General features: G+C 39.9%; 1 protein-coding gene across 6 annotated transcripts in view; it reads right to left on the bottom strand.

Annotated features, from left to right (window-relative positions):
• KLF12 (Kruppel like factor 12) overlaps positions 1-24,833 on the bottom strand; it is a 245,234-nt gene that overhangs the window by 158,188 nt on the left and 62,213 nt on the right. For all 6 annotated transcript variants that reach the window (XM_032678675.1, XM_032678680.1, XM_032678681.1 and 3 more), the window contains exon 2: positions 19,871-19,934. In XM_032678675.1, the coding sequence (XP_032534566.1) occupies positions 19,871-19,891 (21 nt within the window). In that variant the 5' untranslated portion in view covers positions 19,892-19,934. The remainder of the gene's footprint in view (positions 1-19,870; positions 19,935-24,833) is intronic.

Here is a 24,833-nt window from a genome sequence, read left to right as displayed (position 1 = left end):
CTTCTGGTGCTAGAAAGAGTATGTGACATCAATAAATCGCCAGTGGAATAATTCTATCATCTGACAAAATCTTCCTGTATCTGTTAATTGTCTAAATTATGACTATTTTCTATTTGCTGAGCAAATTAACATTGAGTGGCATTGCTCAGCAGCTTACCAGCAAATACACAGTGACTAAAATTTTACTCTGAATTCTGGTTGTACCTGCGCTGGTCAGAAAATGATCTGCTGAAAGTACAGTTTGCCGGTTGGCACACTTTCCCCCCACCTGCCAATGTGCAAAGTCTGCTTCCATGAAGACAGATACAACATGGGAATATTTAGCATGTAGCAGTAGCCACAGTTGCAGTAGCCACAAAATTCACGCATGAGATGTCATGTGGCACGCCAAACATAACTGTTCTTTGCTAAGAAAAGACGCTCTCTACAGGATCTGCTTCGTACCATCACTCTGTGCAGTCCAAAGGGACCACCACCTCAAAACAACAGCCCCTTCGGCTCTGCGATCGCAAAGCTCCAGAGGCAGCAGTGAAACAACTGCATAGGCGGTTTCATAGGCCTGGGCATCATCACTTACTCCAGAAATTATGCCGGCCCTTGCCATCTTGTGTTTCAAAGAAACCAAACACGTTATCAACAATGCTGTCTGCCCCGTGGCTGCAGGACTGGTCAGTGGATCATACCCAACCCCTTCAGATGAGGGAGAAAACTGTTGGTCCTCCAGATGCCATGTTCCCTCCCCTAGCATAACATATAGTGATAAATTGACTGTCAGAGCCAAAAGCCAACTTCTTATAAATCATGGACATTACAAATGGTATCCTCTGAGTAAGAGTAATATAAGGTTATGCCAACATTGAATATGCCTGGTGCCTTCCAGAAAATAAGCCACAAAAATGTCAAGCAGCTGATACTGTTTCTACCAAGCAGAAGTGTTTCTCACTGATCTGGGAGCTCTGACATACAGGCAGAACTAAAAGGAAACAAGGAAAAAACAGCTTTCGTAACCGCTAAAATTCAGGAATTTCAGTTAAGTCTTATTTTCACTTCAGATCTGCTTTGTTCATAAGCAATTTTTAAAAACTTTTCAGAATTTTTTACTATTTAAGACAGAGCAGTACATGGCATGCTTACAAGAACCTCATTCCCAGAAGTCAGTTGCTCATTTCCAGCTCAGCTTGTCATGCTGCCACCTACATGGACAGCAGCCCTGGGGAGAAGGAGGACATGCTTGCGTGCAGCTGCACCTTCCAATGCCAGGTATTGTAGGACACACCTGCGAGGTGCGCAGATGGTTCTCACGCAGCCTCAGAAACTGCCATAGCTCACATACAAAGTCAGAGAGACAACAAGCAGTAGGGATGAAACCAAAAGCTGTCTTTCAATGCCCCTATTCCAGCTGCTAGGAAAAGCTTGACTGCAGTCTTTGCTTCAGAAGCACAGAGTGCCCGTGTCAGCAAGAGCACATGCAGAGATCACATGATTCATACACAGGCCAAAATACCACAGGAATAATTAAATAAAGCTGAGTGATTGCACACTCAGATGAAAAAGTCAGACTATTCACCAGAAACTGAGCGTTATTCCATCACCTTTTCCTGTATCTTTTGCACAGTACCTTACACACACGTGGAGGAACAGCAATTGCTTTATACGCTTCTCATAAACTCACTGCTTATTCTGACATATGAAAAGAAAGGGTGTAAGCTCTGATGAAACCCTCATTTAACACCCTGTCCCAACTCAATTTCTGTTCTATTTAACAATGGTTTGAGGCTTCCTGCTCCTCACAGGTTTCAGTGCAAACTCCTGGGAAAATATTAATATTAAAGCTGGTGTGTAGTACTCGGTATATTTCAAAAAAAGGGAAAACTGACTCCTGTTCACTTAGTGAACGAACTATAAAGCACCGCAGTTCACGAATAAGAATTTGTACGTATCCACCAAATATGTGGGGAAATTGTATAATATAATATATAATAATAATACATATTGCTCTCAGACTGCTCACATCAACTTAGATAGAAGCTGATATCTGACTACTCACATGAGACACTGTCTTACCCAAAACAGAATGACCAAAAATGCTTATGTACAAAACTGTCAAATTAGATTCCACAAGTAATAACTTATGGAGGAATGACGGGTCACTTTAAAGGCAATTCTAATTAAGTGTTCAGAGTTTCTAATTAACGAGTTTTAAATGTTGCCAATACACATTTCCCAGATTCTGAGAGAAATCATGATTCTTCAAACATGCTTAAAAAAGAAGTACACTGCACAGGAAACAGAATTACTGCCAATAATTAAAATAACTGTAGACTTCAAGATTAAAGAGTATTTTAAGTAACATGGATAGAGTCATAAAAACCACAGAAAAACATCAGAAAGAGACATATAAGTAGTACATATAGTACTACATTAACAGATGGTTTGAACTTCCATTATAACTTCTTTAAAATGCAGAGATCTCAAATTTGCTATATTCAGCCAATCAAACTAGGCAGATATACTAAATTTAAGATTACAAAAAGAATACTTCAGTGTGTGTCTAGGCAAAGGACAAGATAATGAATAATCAATTTATAACACATCATTTTACAGCATGAAATATCATGGAAAACCTGGGGGAACATGGAATGCTATAGCCAATCTGGTTTTGGGTTTTTTTAGGATGCCAAGATAATTTAGGTGGGAAGGTATCTCAGGAGTCTCTAGTCCAAACTCCCACTCAAAGAAGGTGCAACTCACGAGGTCAGAGCAGGTTGCTCAGGGTTGTCCAGTCAGGTCAGGTCTTAACAATCTCAAAGAATGAAGATGGCACAACCTGCTCAATCAGGCAACAGCCCCAACTGGGGGGAAAAAAGGGTTTTTCTCACACCCAGCCTTAACCTCTTGCTTTCAATGCATTGTCTCCCATTCTCCCACCACACACAGCTACGAACTGTGCAATACCCCCAGAGCCCACTCATCCTGTCAGTTTTTGCCCATCTGACTGTGCATTCACCCAGGCTGTAATAACTGTAACAGACACAAGAACATTGCTGGAGACACTAATGAAAGCCTTGCAGAAGCTGAGGTGAATGGTGTTCAATTCTCTACCCTCAAGCATTACTCCAGTCACTTTACACTGCAGATGACAATCAGGTGGGTCAGGCATGCTTTATCCTGGGTAATTTCATGTTCACTGTTCCCAAGACACGTTCTCTCCTTCACAGTGCCCAGAAGTCTGTTGCCTGATGACTCACTCTATGATTTATTTTAACATGGACCGGTCTGTAGTGCCTCAGACAGCCCTTCTGGATTTATCTGAAGAGGAGCACACCATTTGCTTTCATCTGGTCATCAGGGATCTCCCATGTTCTACAGCACCTTTAAAGCATGGTAGAGAAGGGTGCCACAGGGACATCAGCCAGCTCCCTCAGTACCCATGAATGCAGCCAGGTGGTTCCCATGGGCTTGTGTGGGTTGAGCCCTCTCAGATAATCACTCATTCATGACTGGTAGTTCTGCTTCTTGAACCTTGTTAGTAACCAGAGAGGTCTGCGAGAAGGCCATGCAGGTGAAGGTTCATACAGAGAAGGAAAGTACCTTGGTCTTGTCAGTGCTCACTGTCAATAACAGCCACTGACCCATATTTTCCTTGCCCAACCCTTTACTGATGTAGGGGTAGTCGTTCCTGTTGTCTTTGACATTCCCTGCAAGTCTGAATCCCAGATGAGCTTTGGCTTTCCAGACACCACCCCTTCTGTGCCTGCACGGTATTTCTGTGTTCATCCTTTATAGCATGTCTCTGTTTCCACCTCCTGCTAACTGGGATCCAGGGGTTTTGCACCGGAAGCCATGATGTCACCATAGAGAGAAGCTGGTCTCATGACATGTCTGCTTGTCTGATGAGCTGGAAATTCATCCAAAAACAATTGGACTTTTCTACAAATTTGTTTATGAAGAGCTATCTATCAAGCATGAAAATACAGACACAATCTCTGGCTATGGAAGTATCTGTTCCCTAGATTTTTTGCAAACTTGGAAGATGTACTGGGGCAATACTACCACAACAGCCTTGCTACAGCCTTGCTACATCCTTTCCCTAAGCATCTGTTATTGACTACTGGTAGAGGAAGTAGATAATAGTAGTTTGCTCTAATAGAAAACAGTCACATTCATATTTGTATGTCTTTTCTTTAAGTATAATACATGCCAAAAACATGAAAGTTAAACCAGCTCTAAATCATAGCATTCCAGTCTCAAGAGCTGCACTCCAGAATGAACTGACATTCTTCTGCCAAGTACCTGGTACAGGTCACTGCCAAAAAGGGACCTTAAGCTAGGCAGGCCACTATGTTCTGCAGTATTTCACTTCCTAACATTTATTCCAGAGAAAAATTAGATGGTTAGCACACAGCATCTACAGCTTAGCATAGACTTCAACTAATACCTTCAGAGCCTCTTCCTTTGTTCCCCTCAGTCACTACCCTATCGCTGAAAATGCAGCAATACAGCGTGTCCATGTGCATTACTGTTCTTGGCTAGTTTCATGACTGGTAAAAGTCATGGCCAAACAACAGCACCTGCCAAAGCCGCAGCACATTGCAAGTTACTGCTGTTCTTAATGAAATACACAGAAGTATTACACCAAGCTATACAATAAAACTATACAATCCTACCTGCTCTTGAACTCCACCTCACATCAGAGGTGCCCTTTACAAAAGCATTTGACAGAATTGTGCGTGACTGCTAAACATTCCCCGTTGGGTCTTTAAACCCTCATTAGTGTTCTTTAAGTCCAAGCACCTGATTATACATTGTGCAGCAGGAAGATCTAACAAAGTATTGTGATTTGTAGCATCCTTTTTATAACTTAGCATCGCGATCCCTTTAAAATATACGGTGACCCTACCCATGTCAAGGCTTTTGAGGAATAATGTACTGAGATAATTGGTTGTTTGGCATCATACATAGTCTTTAGAGCACGTGTCAAGCCCCGAGTCATGCTAACATATTCAACAATTCTCATTAGGACATAAAAAGTAATTGCGTCTGTATAAATCACATATTTATTCCAAACACGTGGTACAGTTACACTGTGTAAAATGATCAAAACGATTTCCTGTCCACATTAGCTATGTCTCACATAGACTAAAATGCTTTTATTAGATTTACTTTGCACCACAAGAACTGGATGGGTTAAGCTGCTCATATTTTTAAGCAACAACCTCTGTACAGACATGCAATGTTATGTGTACTGCATCTCTCTGAAGATATCTGGACTGCTAACATTAATAATATGATAAACTGCCTCCATCATTATTCTGGATGCTGAAATTCCAATAAACATTACTAAAATATTCTGACCACTAAAATCACAGCCATGGTGGCTTCAGGAGCAGTGTTTATTAGACAGTGAATGATGCTGGACATGAATCTGGTGAATGATTCCCTCAATCAATGCAGAATGCAATCACAAGAATGCTTTCCACATTGAAAGCTCATGCCAAGTCACCAGTTCACAAGTAAAGTAAGGAAGAACTCTGAGAATTTTTTCAGGAAAATATATTTTTTTGTAAAAATCACTCCTCACAGAACTTAAGTTTGAAGAATCTGTGCCAGGCACCCAGCTTATGTTCTGTAGTGAAAAGAACCAAAGCTATGTATGTCACTGTTGGTGCTGTTTCTTGAGACATCCATCCCCTGGCTCAACACAATCAAGACAGAGCTTCCATCCAACATCTGTGTGCACATGTATGCCTTATGTATGTGGAGGTATACTGTATATTGTCTGAAGACATTAATAAGTTCATAATTTCAAGTATTACAGAAAAAAGCTGGGTAATTCTATCAGCTGGTGCCAGGAATAGTAAATTTTCACAATTTTCGCTTAAGAGTGGATACGTACCATCATTTATTTTTAAGTCTAAAATAGTCTTCGAAACATTCAGCTGGATTTTCTATTTTTCTTTTGTTGTTTGGAGGTTTTGGTGGGTTTGTTCTTGTAATTGTTTTGAAGTTTGGTTTGGTTTGGTGTTTTTTTTAAGTAATGACAACTCTGAGTGGTCATTTGCCTGAAAAAGAACAGAACTCTAAATTTATTTGCAATCTGAAAGAATAATTGCAAAATCAGTGGATGAGATCTATTATTTTAAAACACAAATTAAGTATTAACCTGAATATACCGCAACTGGGAAGAAAAAAACAAGTCATATCCTCAACTCTGAGGAACTACCAGACTAATTCAAGAGATCACTGTTAATACTTTTATTACTACATCTGATTATCAAGTCCTGTAAAACCTTACTCAGTCAAAACAAGCTTTTAAAATGGGTTCCCAAACAATCCTTCCCATTCTGCCATACAAATGCTTTAGCATCAGACATAGAGGTTTATGCCTGGATTGGATAATTTTCGCTGAAATTTCGCAAGGTGGATACTACTAAGTACTTCACATGCTCATCACGTTGAATGGCCTACAAAGAGGTTAGTAACACGTGACCATGCAGTGTCTTAGCTGACTACCTGAAACATTCCCCAGGGTTCAAAGCAGTCCAACCTAATGCAGGATGGAAATTCCCAGCTTCATGTGCTACTAGCAAGGAATACGGATTCAGCAAAGTGAGATAAGCATTCTTAAGCTGCCATCTCAGAAAGAAGTGAAGGAGGCAGACACTGCCATGGTGTGTCTGCAGCAGATGCTTATTCGTTTCTTCCTTTAAAATTTGTATAACTTGTAAAATTTTCCAACTGAAAGCTTCAGGGTATTTACTAAATGAACAACAGTTTAACAAAATAACCACGGTAATGCTAGCCAGCACTTATATACCTTTGCAAATGCAACGGTATCTCAGCCACACATAGAAAACCACCTTTTTTTTCTGACTTACTAGATATGCATGAATTTCAAAGGAAGTGTCCCACACCAATAAACAATGCTGATAAACTGGTAACAATGGATGAGGAGAAGGCTGAGGTACCCAACAACTTTTTTGCCTCAGTCTTCAAAGGCAACCTCTCTTCCCATACCTCTTGAGTAGATGGACAGCAGGATGGGGACTGGGGGAGCAAAGTCCCTCCCACTGTAACTAAAAATTAGGTTCATGACCCCCTGAGGAACTTGAATGTATGTAAGTCTACGGGACCCGATGAGATGCATCCCAGAGTCCTGAGGGAACTGACTGATCTATTTGCCAAGCCACTCTCCATGATACTTGAAAAGTCATGGCAGTCAGGTGAAGTCTGAGGTGACTGGAAAAAAATGAAAAATTGTACCCATCTTTAAAAAGGGTAGAACGTGATTCTATGAACCACCAACCTGTCATTCTCACTTCTGTGCCTGGGATGATCATGGAACAGATCCTCCTAGAAGCTGTGCTAAGGTACACGGAGGACAGGGAGGTGTGCTGGTTTAAAGGTAAACCGGCAGGGGAAATGAACCCAACTCAAAAAGAGAGATTATAAGTCAGAATAACAATTTAATAAAATAATACAATAAGTACGATTATACAGACAAACAATTGGTTTTAACCCGCAAAACCCAAATGTATAACCCAGCACCCTGGGGCACGAACAGAGTGGTGTCCTTTGGGCCCCCTGAGTCCAAAGTAAAGGGAGAGGGGGAAAAACCTGTTGGTGAGAGTGCTGTTGCAGTCTGGTCAAGAGTGGTGACTGCAGTCCAGTCAAGGGTGGTGGTTGCAGCCCGTTTGAAAAGTGGTGGCTGCAGTCCAGTCGAGAGCGGTGGTCAGCAGTCCGGTTGAGAGCGGTGGTCTGCAGTCTTCCTCTGTATCCCATGAGTGGTTAAAAAGTTCCAAGACTCTAAGATTATATATTCTCCAGTTCAGGTAGGAATGCCCAGTACTTCCCTCAGGGCAGGGAGTTCCACAAAGGGTGTGAGGACAGGGGGCACCCTCCTATCTCACAGGCCTCTTAACACCTAGTTTATAGCCTGAGGAGTCAGGCTGCTCTGGGCAGAGGGTGTAAATGGCCTATTGATAACAGTTTCTGGGAAATGGCATGGAAGGCTATAGAATACACAGTTTTGGGTTACACCCATACAGTGATGAACTGGTCCCAGCTGTTCTAACTAGGACAGGAGGTGATTCAGGACAGTCAGCACAGCTTCACCAAGGGCAAGTCTTGCCTGACCAATCTAGTGGCCTTCTGTGATGGAATGACTCCATCAGTGGACAAGGGAAGAGCTACGGATGTCATTTATCTGGACTTCTGTAAAGCCTTTGACATGGTCCCCCACAACATCTTTCTCTTGTACTGGAGGAAGACAGATTCAATGAGTGGACCATTAGGTAGATAAGGAAGTGGCTGGATGGTCTCATCATGTGGTCAATGGCTTAGAGTCCCGATGGACATCAGTAATAAATCGTGTTCCTCAAGGGGTCTGCAGTGGAACCAGTGTTATTTAGTATTTTCATTAATGACAAGAGAGATCAAAAGCACCCTCAGCAAATTTCCAGATGACACCAAGCTGCATGGCGCAGTTGACATACCTGAAGGAAGTGATGCCATCTAGAGGGACAGGCTCAAGAAGTGGGCCTATGGGAATCTCATGAGGTTGAACAAGACTAAATGCAAGATGCTGCTCCTAGGTAAGTCAGTATCAATACAGGCTGGGGGATGAATAGATTGAGAGTAGTCCTGATGAGACAGGACAAGGGAGGTGATTCTGCCCCTCTACTCCGCTCTCATAAAACACCACCTGGAGCACTGCATCCAGCTCTGGGGTCCCCAGCACAGAAAGGACATAGACCTGTTGGAGCAAGTCCAGAGGAGGGCTACCAAGATGATTAGAGGGATGGAACACTTCTCCTATGTGGAAAGGCTGAGAGAATTGGGATTGTTCGGCCTGCAGAAGAGAAGGCTTCAAGGTGACCTAATTGTGGCCTTCCTGTACCTGAAGGGAGCCTACAAGAAAGATAGGAGAGGGACTTCTTACAAGTGCATGTAGGGACAGGACAAGAGGGAATGGTTTCAAACTGAAAGAGAGTAGGTTTATATCAGCTACTAGAAAAAAAAATTCCTTACTGTGAGGGTAGTGAAGCACTGGCACAGGTTGCCTGGCAAAGCTGTGGATGCGCCATTCCTGGATGTATTCAAGGCCAGGCTCGATGGAGCTCCGAGCAACCTGGTCTAGTGAAAGGTGTCCCTGCCATGGCAGGGGGGTTTGAACTAGATGATATTTAAGGCCCCTTCCAACCCAAACCATTCTATGATTCTGATTCTGTGTAGGTAAATACTGATAGGTATTGGATGTTGGATTAGAAATCAGAGAATTCTCTCTGATATGAATGTACAAGCATCCCGAAGTAGGGGAAGCTGTGAAGAAGTAGGGCAAGAGGAAGCTGTCCTAAAACCAGGACAGATACCATGACTCTTCAGAATCCTCTTCTGTGTCATACGGTCTTGTGCTACACAGCTACACAGTACATTGTAAAGTCTGGAGGTTGAAATGAACTTTTCCCCTTGACTGCCTTGCTCATATCATATTTAGGATTTTACTGCTGTTTGGGGAACAGTTACACACACTTTAAATCACATTTGCCTGGTGTGATCTTTTATTTATTTACTCTAAAGATCCCCACGTGGGAGAGTTCAGAGCCACGGGGGTGGAAGAATTTCAGTGTTTTAAAACACTTTCTGATGCAAACAGCTCTGTCTTTCTAAAAGATCTCTCGGTCTCTGATTCCGCCAGGCTACAATGTAGACAGACTCCAGCAAATATATGCCAACAGCTTATCATTTTGGTGCCCTCCCTTGCATACTGCAGCAACTCTTACTGATACAGACTTATGACTGGACAGAAATAACATGTTTACTAGAAACCCAGGGAAAAAAGAAACTGGCAAAAAGAAAAAACTAACTTCCTACATCAACTGATAAACAATAAATGCTATCCAGTATCCAGAGTAAATCTGTCAGAACTAATCCCACCCTGCATCCTGGAAGTAAGAGTGGAGCACAGTATATCTAACAGATTGACTAGCTATTGTCAATCATGGCTGAAATCACAAGTTTTTTCATTAACAAGAGCAGAAACTCATGGAATACTGCATTCATGGAATTATGCCTTGTTTTCCAATAACCTGGTTACATATTAAGTAAATCAATGCCTTTATTTCTGTGCAACACTGTACGAATTACTTGTCCAGGTTCTTCTAAAAGAAGTAGCAATTGACATCAGGTTAACACAAAAGGATTCTTAAGCTGCATATAGCTCACAGAAACCAGAAACTAAGGACATCATTAACTCTTCTGGAAACCAGCTATGCCTAAAAGTAAATCTCTTCCTTCAGGCCAAAGTGGTAAGTAGCCTTGATCATTACAAACTTTTGCTGCAGATCAAAGAGCAATGGCACATTTATATTCAGAGTAATGTGATAGTCAAACTCTTGCTTGAAGCCAAATAGATGGCTGAAAAGCACACAATAGGAGCTGGGTGTTATTACCATCTACACTTAACTATTCTACTTTTCCAGTGTTTCTTTGTCCATTTTCCATGCTGAGAAGATATTATCAGCTAAAGTAGAGAAACAAAAACTTCCACATCAACCAAAGTGGGTCAACTGGTTTGAGTAACCTAAATCCTGAAACCTTTTAATATTAAAGCTTCTTTCCAACATATACCCACTTTGAAATTAGGAAGGTTCTAAAACTTTTGAAATTATTATCATTACCACTATAGAACTACACAGTAGGTAAGCTTGGCTTATAAATGCTTTCCATTTATTTAAATACATAGCAGTTAGAATAATTACCCAGCCCGTTACGAGAATGTTATATTAAGCCATGAATTATCATTTCATACTATATTTTTACTACATAAAAGACATTTTCAGAGATGCATGTTGCTTGCCCTTCCTGAAGAGCTTTAAAAGTCTTCAATAAGACAGTAGCATGGTTAAACAGATTCGTATTATTCTAAAGAAAGGTTTGGCTCCTTGTACATGAATAGCCAGGATATTATGAACTCTCTGCATATAAAAAAAGATTATCCTTGCTTTCTGCAGAGATTATTAAGGTAATTCACTTGTTTTACATCCTGTGATAAAATAAACTCCACTGTCATGCCGCCTGGAGCTCCTGTAACTCATCCATTATGTAAATCTCCAAAGAGTAGTTCAGCAAACATCATCTCAGTTCCACTGCACTTTAAGACAACCTACACATCTAAGTTCCTCGTCCTAAGACCAACAGAAACTCCTTACTTCTTAATTTGCAAGAGAGATTCACACTGTCATTCCAGAATCACCAAAGACCAAGCTCATAAAATTTTAAATGAAACTAAGACTGAACTACAAATGTTTGGGTTTTGAGCATTGTACCATCTTCTCTTAAAAAAGAAGAATAAAGCCAAGAAAAATATTTTGAACCTTGCTATTTCTAGGACATCTTTTATGATGTGTTCAGGTTTTGGTGGATGAGGTTTGTTTGGTTTTTTTTTTAATTTATTTTTCCTAATAGAAATACTGAAACACTTCTATATTACTTAAAAATCGGGCTTTTGTTTTCACTTGAGCTATGCTCACACGTCCATTGCAGCTGACTGCAATCACAGCTGCAGCTGACTATCAAACTGAACAGCAAAAAACTTTCAGTAAATAGCAAAGTTCAAAAGAAGGTGACAGCTTCAAAGCAGAAAACTTGCCCCTTCCGGACTCATAACCACATCTCTGCACAAGAAAGACTTAATGAATCACCAGGAGCACACATGAAGCACCATGTGGGAAGTGTAAGAGCAGGTCAAGATTTAGATTAATATTAGAAGCTTATTTTCCCTTTTAGACACGTCTTTGGATATATGAAACATCGTATCCAGTGGAATCATTATTCAGGTCTGTTAGCAGTGGATATCAGTATTAAAACAACTATCTTCTCCTTACATGCTAGCTACTGAATTCTAATATATTCTTCTAAGCCTTCATATGAGAAGTGAGAAATTGCCACTGTTTGACGTTATTCTCTCCATGGTACGTCAAAAATACTAAAATCCAAATGCATTTATTTCTAGCACTAAATTCTTACCGACTGATATGTAGGAAAAGGAAATCAAAAACACATATGTAATATTTCAGTTTCAATGTATCTTAATCAGCACCTCTGTGCAGATCAAAAACTACGGGTTTTCCCCTTCTCATTGCAAAGTAAATATTAACTCTAAAATGCAGTTAACTGTGATGCTTCATGATATTGAGAATTAATACCCCCCGCAACAGACGTAACCCTTTTCTCCATGCAAACACCTACATCCTTTTAACTAATGACCAGAAAGAAACAAGTCATTAAAAACAAGCAGAAGTAGCAAGTTCTGTATATCTCTGTTGTAAACTTGTTTTATTTGATGGATCATGCTCAACAGAACTGAAGATTACTCAATTTCTTGGAAACTAAAAACCTGAGAGTATGAATTTAAAAATTTTTCTCCCCATTAAGTACTTTGAAAACTTGTGTCATACTTGTGAAAATTTGCACATCAAAATGGTCTTGTCAAACAGCTTTGAAATTAAATGCCTTGCGTTTCCCTCTCTGGAGTAGTATAAACTTAGTCATTATCAGAATTAGTGTAATTGTTCTCTAAGTGCTCCAGGAATAAAAGGTGAAATGAGCCTGGTGACTGCTCTTTCATTCCCAAGAGAACATGCCACAGCAGACCAGTCAGGCTGCAAGAGCAGGAATGCCCAGGGGTGCTTCAGAAACCCAAGGGCTGGAGAATGAGTCCAGCAGAGTGGATCCTGGTGTACTCACAGCATCTGCACCAGTACAGTTTACATGCAAAGGAGAGGTCTTTTCTTTCAGGGAGGACATAGAAATCCCACGGGAAGAACTGCCCTGCCCTCTGGAGATTCCTACTGCTGTCTGCTGTCTAGTGGAAGACAGGAGCCTTCAGCAAAATAACTGAAATTGAAAGGGACAAATCAAGGCTTTCAAGATCTAGTTCCCTGTGGACTACATACCATCACTTATGACTAGTCCCCAAAAAAGGTATCAAGGCTGAAAGAGGAACTGAAGAAACTGGTTTGAAACAGACAGTGGTTTGGGAACACCAAACCAAGTTTCTTGCAAAAGTCGCCCAGCTTGTGCAGCCCTGGGCCATGCCACGAGGTGAAATGAAGTGTGCTGGGCCAGGACATTCATGGAGGCACTTCCTGATGTAAGCTAAACCAATAACATGCTCATCTCACTTCCCAGTGTAGCCAGAACCAAGGAAACAGTCACACCAAAATTTCTCACCTAGATCTTTGGGCTGCTTCCATCATTTTACTTCATATAGCCTACAACACAAATTTTGGAGATGAGAGGCAGTAGCATCTGTTTCTGCTGCATCCAAGATGCAGGAACTCTGCTTTTAACACATCTCTCCCTCCCAGCAGTGGAACACCGACACACACCGTATTTCCAATATGAGAAACAGGAACCAAGGGCATCTATGTCCGCATTGTAAAGCAATTTGTTCTTTTATGTTCAGGGGCTAGCTTTTGCTAACTCTGCTCTCAGCTCTTGCTAATATCTTCAAGATGAAGTTTTTTTGATTTTTTTCACTCCCAATATGAATTAAAAAACACACAAACAGAAAACCTTCAATCCCACAAAAAATATTAAAACTTTAAAAAACAAAGTAACAGTTACAGGAGGACTCTGATCACAGGATGCATTTAAGCTCCGAATGACTTTAATCAAATGAAGTTATCATACACCAAGCTTTACAAACAACAGCAGTAATACAAATTATAGATGCTAACATGTTTTCTAAATACAATCATAAAGGGATATCTATTAACTGTCAAAAGTAGTTTAACAGGTAATCTACAGCACTGAGTTTTGTCAGTAGGGGCTGAAGGAAGCTCTTAAACACAGCTTTCATCTACATCCACAATTTACAACCCACAGATCAACATCACCCCCTATCTCTCTGGGAAGAAGTGATTCAGGCAACACCAGTAAGATCTACCTTAGCTTTACAATGACATTTAATAATTTTAACAACTTCAACTGTGAATAGAACATTTTAAATATTCCACATTTTCATCACATTTTGTCAATTCTAGACTAACTACTCTCCTGAGAACTGCACTACAATGTGGGCTGCCTTACTCCCCCACACATCACCTCACATGAAGGTTGCTGCCATCCTCTTTTATGCAATTCTTCCTATTTCAAAAAAATGTTTAATAAATGGGATTTTAATTCAAAAATCAATGCACCTGAAACATTCCACAGCAGCTCCAAGCAGAGCAGAACTCTGTTCAGACACAGGGATGCAAACCCTGTACAACCACTGATCAGCCAAAGAAGTTTCTCCCAATTATGAACAAAGCCTCTTGGGCAGCTTTGCTCTTGAGAATACAACTTTATTTATTATATAATAAGATAACTGTAACTATTGATTTTAAAACAAAGCTTGTGGGATTTGCAGAAGATCAGGGTTTGACAGGGAAAGCCTAACCTGCACGCCTACTATGCCCTTCTGAACTGTGAGAGTGCAGAAGGGCCACAGGTATCTTCAGGCAGTAAAACAACACTTCTAAAATATATTGTATTTTTTATATATAAAACTTAAAAGCAATGGCTAGGATTCTCCATAGGTGTTTTCCCTCGATCCACGATAGCTGAAACAAAATACTAAATACCCTCAAAATCATAACCCAATTTGATTTAAACTCGGTCAGTTCACAGGCCAACCACTAAATATGATTTACTACTAACTCCAGGTGTATGTGTCACCAAAATAGTTAGAAAATTAATGGAATGGAGCCAAGACCCAGGACCCCTAAACAAGAAACCATTTAGGTTATGAAAGCATCTGTCTAGCAGAAATGAAGAAAGAAGCTGCGTAGAACAAATTTTGTACTGCTGTTCGTAAGAAAAGTCTAAAAGGAACACCGAGGTCTTTCCAGAAATCATTCCATAACTCTACAAAGGCAAAGGGAACAGGAACAAGCTTATATGCAAACATATAAAGCTGAAGTGGTTTGTGGCAGGTATCTTAAATGCCTTTTTCTCTTTGGAAAAGATCAGTGTTAGAAATAACCCCAGCAATTTTTCAGCCACGGGAATCAGTTCCAAATTCACCCCAACCTGCTCCAAGCAGAGCTGAGCTGACAGTGACCAAACCTGGGGGCTAACAGTGCACAGCCCTCCAGCACCCAATGGAAAAAGACTTGCTCCCAATGGGAGCGAGAGACAGCACAGTATGTGGCAGCTGATGCAAGGAACAGAAAAAGAAAGAGAACTTCTGCTGTTCCTCCCTTTCCAGAATATAAGGTTTGAGGAAAAGCTTTCCTCCCACTCTACAGTTTCAGTGTAACTTCTACATTTTTTTGTGATGGTAAGTAAAAGCAGATCTGTCCTATGAATATGACTAAGCTCCAGACAACAAACTGCCTGCTATCTATTTACATTGTGAAATACTCATTAAAAATCAACCACCAGCTGACTGTTAAGGGACCCATCTTGATAAATGCTAGATAACAGATGAAATCAAAAGAACTTCACAGTCCCCCCACCTTGCTGAATGGGGTCAGTCATTTTTAAGTGGTCGTTTGTTACATTGTTTTATCCAACGAATTTATAATCATAATGAATTGAGAAAAAACATCAAACTACAGCCTCTTTGCCTGAGAGTAATCTAAACTGAAAAGCACATGACAGAAAAACAGATTGATGGCCTGTGCAAAATAATTCCCTTGTGATTAATATATTTTATCATGTTGACGCTTTTAGTCATAATTATATTCCAAGAATCCACTGAATAATGCTATAAGAGCAGCCACTTTTTTTCAAGAAAAACTGCATTTGTTTTTAATACAGAGGGGAAAACTGACAAGAAAAAACAAACATGTAACCATACCGTTACCAGTATTCTGCCTATGCAAATAAAGATATAAAACTTCCTCGAAACACTTTCAAATACATTTTAAAAAAAGTCATTTTTATAATGACCAGATTTTAAAATAATGAAAAAATAAAGGCTGAAAGTCCAATTAATCCAAACTTCACAGAAAACCAGGGTAGTTCTTCCTCTCGTGAGAGGATCCAGGGGCTTGCTCAGCCTGCAGTGGAGCATGGGGTTGTTCCTCCCCAGGTGCAGGACTCTTCCCCCTTTGCTGAACTTGGGGAGGACCCTGCCAGCTCATTTCTCCAGCCTGAAGAGGTCACCCTGAACAGCAGGCTTGCCCTCACGATGTCAGATGGGCATCATCCTGCAGCACCAGGCACAGAACCAGGAGTGCAGGGGTCCTGCATCCCTCCACGTCCAGTTCCGCATAGGAGACAGAAGGTGAAGCAAGGGCACATTAGAGGATGGGAGACTGCTGAGACAGGGTGAGCTCTGGAGAGATCAAGAAACACGCCTTTGTAGAGAGTCCCTCCCTCTAAACAGCTGAGCTAAAGTTTGCTGTTGGTTGGCGGTTTTCTTCTAAAGAGATGACATACAGGCTGCAACATTTGTGACACAGCAAATACTTCTCAGGCTTATCACATAGAAATTAGCACGCATCTCCTAACACCACTGAATTCAGTGTTGTTTATAATTTTTTCAGCATTCAATTACTTAGAACATCATTAAGCCTGATCAAACGAACTGTCCAGTGTTATTTCTAAAAGCTGTTCATGAAACCACAGCGTGAGTGGTGTGACTGCACCCAAGGTCACTTGCTAAGTACAAACCCACATGTGCTTTTCCAATCTGAACAAGCTTTTTTCCCCCTTCAATTTTGCTCTCTGACTCCTTTCAGTCCTGTTTACCTGGTTGGATTGATGTCTTGATGTTTATTTTGCCCAGAACCTTTGGGCTATAGTTCTCTGCCAGTTACCCATTTCCTTACCAGTTCCTACCTCTCATCTCCATACACCCAACACAATCACTGTAGCCTGAAGAACAGACTTTAAATATCAGATTCAACAAAGAAATGAACCTCTGAATGCAATTGTCAGTATTATGGAATACACAGAAGCATCATAAGCTGCATGCATTCAGTACATATGTATGCTTTTAGGTTTATTTTCGCATATTTCTCATTTTTCATCTAACCTCATTTTATGGGACAGAAAAAAATATGTTCATATTTCCTTCATTAGTTGCACATACACTTAGATATCATATTTATACAACACCACATTTACATATATTACGATAGGGCCCAAGGCAGACCAAGGAAGACCTAAATTATTTCACTATAACACACAGACAATGCAAACCAAGTTGTTTACACTTACCAGTGACACACCAACATATTCATGTTAGCAATGGAAAACTTTCGAAACTTGGTTAGTAAAGCAGCAATAAAGTGAAAGGCCGAGGCAGGGTACTGGCCAAAATCCAGTCTCTTTCCTATTGGAGCAAGAACTTTATCAACTGATCTTAACAGTGACCACAGAGAAGCCCTCTCCACCTCTATTGCTTAAGCTTCCTGTAATCATTCTTCCCAGAAAAGGAATTTTTAGCCTCAAACTCTGAATGCCTCCACATAACCACATTTTTCTTCTCATTTGGTGATATGATTTAATTATGGTACTTTCCTAATATAAAAGATTAACAACTGTATTCAGAGCCCTGCATTTGCAAAGACTGCAAACAGAAAAAATCTAAAGTAGTAACTCAGTACCCCTTTCCTTATCTGCACATATTTTGAGAAGCTTCCCCATGATTATTGTGGGATGTCATCAGAAGGGCATGAGAGAGTGAAACTTAAGGTTTGACAAGAAAGAGGTCACTCTGTTCTCCCATTCCTCCTTCCTTGATGCTATCACTCTGTGTTGAACCAGGAAAGTAAAAGCAGAGAGCAGAACATAGACACAGAGCTAACAGCAATACATCTCATGCAATTACACTCTTTCCCAAGGAATTTGCAGAAAGGTCATGAGTCCAAGAGATTTATACTTTTGCCTTATCTGGAAGCCCTTCTTCCTCTGCACAGACTCTGGGTACAAAAGCCCCTCTCAAGAATCTGACAAATCCTTAACTTTTTCTGCCCTGGTGTCACTTTCCAAACCAAATACCTAAGACATAGTCTGGTCCAGTTTCTTCTCAATTCAATACAAAATATTACAATGCTATGGTAGTACTGCTCTGTGCTGTCTTCTGGACAGCATGAGTTGTCAACTGTAACATAATGATGTCCAGAGATAGCTTACAGATAATTAGTTTGATATTTTTCATCCTCTCGCACTTTCTGCCAGTGAAGTGCCTCTCCCCGAGTTTGTACATATAGGATTTTATGACTGCATTTCTGGAAGATGTAAGGTTTGGGTGGTATCAGTTTTTCACTCTGCTATTCACGTGCAGAGATCTTGCTCTGTCACGATGCAAGCCCACCTCAAGCTATTAGACATCAGTATGGACAGCAGCCGCTGACACATCAGCAATCTAACCAAAGAGAAATTCCTCAAGATTTTGTGCGCTGATTGTAGCAGGCAACAACTGCTGGCTCATATGTGGCCATATGGACCCCTGACCCTACAGAAAAAACATTACTGCATAGTTACTAATACCACTTTGTCTTTATTAGGGTGTAAACTTGGCTCTGAGAGGTTAGAGGTGTTTTCTCGGACCTGCAGTCTATAAAGTAGATGTTATATGGATGCTTCTGAACTAAAGATTGTTTCACTGGCTGTTATTTCAGGAGACTGGATTCAAGGACACAGACGATTCCATCAAGTCTCACGCTGCTTGTGAATTTGGAGGTCACTGGAATCAGCATGTCTACTACCTGCAGTGAACACTAAAGAAGTTCACCAAAGAAGGAATTAAACGCTTCTGTATCCAAGTCAGTTGTTCATAAACTGTAAAACTTCTGAACCGCTAAAAGACTGACAAAACCAAATTATCACTGAGATAAATAAGAATCTGTCCTCCTGAACTACTTTGCTAAGTTAACAGAATTAGAAACTTACATTTCTTGTACTGAACTAATCCTCTGTTTTTGAAAAAAAAAAAAAAATAAAAATCTGGAGTTTTTGCTGGTTTTTTGACTGTTTCTACCCCTGACTGGGATCCAGGGGTTGACAGAAGCTCTTTAGGAAATAGGTTTTCCACGACAACATATCCCTCCTTGAGTTGCAGAGTTTCCATAAGGCCTTATTTAACCAAGCTGCTCTGCAGCATCCTGCTGGACCATGCCCTGCATCCCTCTGTACCACACCCTGATTTGTCATTACAACTCATTTGCTCCAGTGCAAACCCACAGGCACCATCAGCTGTGTTTAAACAGCCTTGGCAGGAATTGGCTAATGTAGCATCCCAGCCAAAGTCTATCCTTCACAGTCACCAACAACTTAAATTGGCATATGTCAAGGCTTAGCATATTTTATCAACTTAAAAGCCGAAAGTCAGTAAAGCATGGAGGTCCACTAACAGCTTCTTCCTTTTTAACCAGTGCAGAAAATGCATACTGTAAAACAGCCTTCTCTCTATCACAAGAAAACAAAGCGCCAAGATACTTTCAAAGAGATCATATCTTGTTTGTCTTCTTAAAGAGCATCTCTCAATGTGGCAACTGAGTGCCACTCCAGAACATACTAAGCTTCGTAGTCAGTAGCTCTAATGGAAGACAACGCCTCTCTCATTCTCCGTTCATCCTGGCACATAATAACAAACGCCACTATGTATCAGCCCATTCAAACACTTGGCCTCAAAGGAATTACCTACTTCCTTAACGTACTACTAGGTTTTCCTCTGAACATTCAGGTATTGACAGAAAACATTGCATTAAGATACAGTTGTTAAGCTATAGTATTCCCCTGCCTGAAAGACAATACAGCATATGAAGCTCAGACTATTTATGTAATCTATTGTTTTATAATACAATATAAAATTTTGATGATAGCATTAATATGTATAATGCATATGGCTGTAAAAATGTCAACCAACTTTTATGGTTTTCCTCTTCATATGAATATTCAGTCATCCATTTGTCCCAAGATCCCCTTCAATCCTAAAAAAGAAAATATTAAATAATTTAACGGATGTATTTTCTTAGAAGTTCATTTATTTCTCAAATATTATTGTATATATAAATAAAAAAAAAAATCTAACCACAGACATCTGTTCCATAGTAAAACAGAGGTCAGAAGAATAGTAAGTTTATAAGCACTTTAAACAAATATGACCAAAAAAAAGGTATATTGGAGAAAGCCTTATGTTTCCTCTTAGCTCGTGATTTTAGTCAAAGCTCCCAGTGTCTTTAAATTCCACGCTGCTACTTGAGCGTGCTAAATCCCAACTGTTTTAATTAGTCTTCAGAGCCCATTATATATTAGTATCCTGCATTTGTAAACGTAAATTCTCCATCAGTTACTGAGTGCAAACACTGCTAGTATTTCAAACTGTATTTCCCAGAAATATTATGCAAGATCTGAAAAATAAGACGAAGTCCAAGAGCATTACAAAATTTGAATATGTATTTCTTTAAATGTTTCATATAGATACATGATTAGTTTAGTTATGAGGGCCACAAAAATAGAGGGCTGGAGCACCCCTCCTATGAAGACAGGCTGAGAGAGTTGGGGTTGTTCAACCTGGAGAAGAGAAGGCTCTAGGGAGACCTTATAGCAGCCTTCCAGTACCTAAAGGGGGGTACAAGAAAGCTGGACAGGGACTTTTCACAAGTGCACACAGCATAGGACAAGGTTTCAAACTAAACAAGGAGAGATTTAGATTAGATGTTAGGAAGAAATTCTTTACGCGGAGGGTGGTGAGGCACAGGAACAGGCTGCCCAGAAAAATTGTGGATGCCCCCTCCCTGGAAGTGTTCAAGGCCAGGTTGGATGGGAATTTGAGCAACCTGACCTAGTAGGTGGTATCCCTGTCCGTGGCAGGGAGGTTGGAACTAAATGATATTAAAAGGTACCTTCCAACTCAAACCATTCTGTGATTTTATATTAATCTATAAAAGAAAAAGTGCATAGAGATTTAAATACTGTATTATAGTTTTGGGAGGCTCCTTCAGGTTTAAGAAAATATACACATCCATTGGTCCAAATTTTTTAAAAAGCCTTGCAGGGGGGGTGGGTGAGAGCTTCAGATGTCAAAAATTTAAATAACAGTATGCCCTTAAACCTCTTACCAGAATATGTGCATGTATCTGGAAGCAAATGCTACTTACATATGCCTCTTTTAATAATGGAAATGGTGTGAAGTCAAGAACCTAAATCTGCTGTCAGAGTTATTATAAACAATCTGCTGTTATTTTTATATCATTCAAAATAAGGTCATCCTTCAAACAGCAGTAGAGCATCACCTGCCTGATTTTAAACCACATTCCAGTATTTCATTACTGTTGTATATATGACAACATGACAGGTTTCCAAACACTACACAAACTTTAACAATGAAAACAAGACAAGAAGCTTAAGATCATAAAAATAGTCCATTCATATACTGTGCTACTATCATACTAACTAAACACCACATACTTAAATTTTATTTCCAAGAAAATATTACATTTAATAGAAAACAAGTAAGTTCCAAATATTTGTGTGAATCATAAAAGGCTGCAAAATCACCACAAACACTGACCTAACTATATGTAACTAAATAGTGTAGAGGCTGAGAGCACGCTAACTGATGTAGACCATTTGCCCTGTCTCTCATGCATCTTGTACACTGTCTTTCCCTTTTGTTATTTCATCTTCCTTGGCATTATTTGGATTGCTTCAAAATTTTCATTTAATGAAACAGATCATCATTATTATCAGGGTTTTTTTCTTTTGATTTGTTTTTAATTAAAGAACAACCTTTGAGTTTCTAGCTGCAATTTTCTCTGTGCTCATGTCCAAAAATGGGACAACTGGACCAGATTTTCCACATCCTTGACTTTTATGATGTGGTCAACTAACCTGAACAGGAAATTACTAAGTCATCAAGTTTTTTTTAAATTAAATGTCATGTATCCAAAAGCTTCATGGAGTCTCTGTGAGAGGAAGACAGAGTTTGACCTGTAATTGTTTCCAGTTCTCCAGGTTTTCTCATCACTACTCCTCTCTCCATGCACACAGACACACATGGTCCTACAACACAACTTAGTTTCAAGTTACACACCAACGCTGGAGTCCTATTATGTTACAGTGGCTATGGTGACACAGCAAACATGGGTGTGTGTTTCAGAACTGCTAACAAACCACTATCCAACCAGCCACAGCTGCAGCTGTTTTTGAATTATTAAATCATGTCCAACACACCTCCTCATGGTAAAGCTACTTCGTTAGCAATGACAAGTAATTGGGTTTTCTTATTTCCTCTCTTCAGGTCTGCATAAATTAACAAGCACTGAATTTCCAAAATCCTTGCACCGTTGGGGTGTTCACCTCCCCAGAAGGGCTGTCAGGCTAGAAGAGCCTAAGACTAAGAGCAAACTGTTCATCTGAAAATTATGTTTAACTAGTAATTTCGCAAATCTTTGGTCTGATTTTCAGAAGAGTGGAAAAGCTTCAACTTCAGATGAAAGGACTTTGAAATGCGTATGAAAAACAGGACCGTCCATCCTTACAGATCTAGTGCATCCATTCTGTTACGTGTGTCACCACCATGAAACCTGCTTTGGACTTGAGTTTTCAGTATCTTACTGTGAAAACTCAGTTTCTACTATCAGAAATATAAAAGCAGACATTGAAAGTACAAGCACCTTCCCTTTGCATCAAGCAGGTTTTATACTAGAAGAAAATGTACCCAATGAGACAACTCCACGATATTGCTGATTTAAAATCTTTAGGTCAAAAAGGGTCTTTAAGTAACCACTGAACAAAGTGTCTAACAAATAACCAGTTTCAACCAAAGAATGAAATTTAAGTAGCAAACACAGAACTATGTCCACTACCAGCCAAAGACTAACCATTGCCTTAAAACAGTGTTTTCAGATCCCAGGAATTTATAAAGCTTATGAATGCCACCAAACATTAGACTCCTTCTCCTACAGCAAGAGAAAATGAAATAAATTTCAACACCTAGTCCATTTTGAAAACCTGTCTTGATCAGATTAAATGTCCTGGGAGTCCCATCCTGACCAGCATGCCCATCCACTGACAGACCTGAGCAAGACTCATGGACCAGAGTAAAGCACATATAAAGAGTTTTGAGACAGTAATGCTGAGAATATTCCTAGAAAAACAGAGGCCTCTATGTGCGTAGTTACCCATATCTCTACAAATAGAATATTTTTCAACATATAAACCTGTATTAATTCATTTAAAAAACAAGTCCACACTGGTATCACTTTCACTTCTCTTTAACAGACTGATAATTTTAAAGTAAATTCACGTTAATACAGTTACAAATTACTCTTTATGCTATTTTTACCCTTTTCTAATTCAGATAGATATGAGAACATACATTTGGAAAAGACCAACTCATTTGCAAAGTTAAAGTCATTTGCTGAATCAGGATTTATTAACTTTTACCTCTACAAAACAAACCCCTTATTTGAGCATAACCGTGTTTCTTAGTCACATTCTTACATCATTTATTTCAAAGTATGCACTTTTCTCCTTGAAAGCCCTTCAACCTGCATTTTGACTTCTGCAATCCCTCTCAAAGGCCCTGAGTCACACCAAACTTTCCTGAAGACAGAGTATGACTTTTCCCAAACTCACAAAGACCACCCTGACCATCAGGTAAGGCAGGATCACTGAAAGCACAGCTTCAGCATCATTCAGAGACGAAGGAACTCAGGTTATCCTCAACCCAGTGTTGAGGATAGCTACCTTATTTATAATAATAGTAGACACATACTTGTCCTTTTTCCCTAAGTTCCTGATTCTTGCAAGGAAATTCACAAACTCTATAGAGTGGACATTCTGCAGAAGTTACAAATAAAATATGCATGAACTACTAGCTACAGATCCACAACAGTCCTTGACATTTAAAATTGATAAGGTACAGAAGATGGTGAAATTCAGAGCAGCCCTGCATTGAATTAGCATATCCCAAACTGTACTTCAAGTGCCTACCTTTCCAGACCTGGGTCTAGTCCCCAGGATCTTTGAAAACTGACTGCCATGTACTACTGTAACTGAAACTAGCCAACGCACTTTGCCACAAAGCTGTCTGTAAAAAAAGTTTAAAAATTTTAAATTCCAACATAAGGCACTGTCCCACCAGCAGCCATCACAAGCTGCAAGAAGAACCAGGTAATACAGCCTAAACCACATTCAGGTTAGGTTAAACATAACTGCTACATATTTTATAGACCTCACAGGACCAAAGGATCACTTGCTATGAATTCTGCTACTCACTAAACAAATGCAAGGGTTATTCTGTCCGCAGCTAAAGTTTTTGCTAGTCTTTGTGATTACTGTTCAAACAAGGCAGTTACTTGCTTCAAGAGGTCAGCCCTCACCAACATCTTTGTTGCTCTGCAGTGACATCATAACAAAAATACCTTGTTGCTCAAAATAGTTCAGAAAATTAACTTAATGCTTCAACTTCTGGTTTTCACAGGTATTTTAACAAAAGAGAAGCAGGAGGCAGAGAGTGGGATGCTTGTTGCTAGGTGATACCTAGCTCTCTTGAACTCCTACAGACTGAAATATTTATCCAGACTCCCACAAAAAATGACATCTAGCATAGAGAAAGGAGACACACGTACTAAAGTACATCATAATTCAAGGTAAGAAGCAGCAGCTCTGCTACAAGCTCAGTCACTAAGGTAGCTAAGATGAGGAGAATGCAGTCTGGGATGGGAGTGATGCAGCTCCTCCTGAACACGTACCCCAATTTCAGCTGAGCCTTATGGGATGATACCTCCAATAAATTTATGCCTAGCCAGAATGATCTCAATGCCACTGGGATCACAGCAATGCAAGAAAATGTATCCTTGGTTCACCTGACCATATAGCAA

The sequence above is a fragment of the Chiroxiphia lanceolata genome, chromosome 2 (assembly GCF_009829145.1).
Source record: "Chiroxiphia lanceolata isolate bChiLan1 chromosome 2, bChiLan1.pri, whole genome shotgun sequence".
Classification (NCBI taxonomy): Eukaryota; Metazoa; Chordata; class Aves; order Passeriformes; family Pipridae; genus Chiroxiphia; species Chiroxiphia lanceolata.
This window is presented reverse-complemented; position numbering and strand designations above follow the sequence as displayed.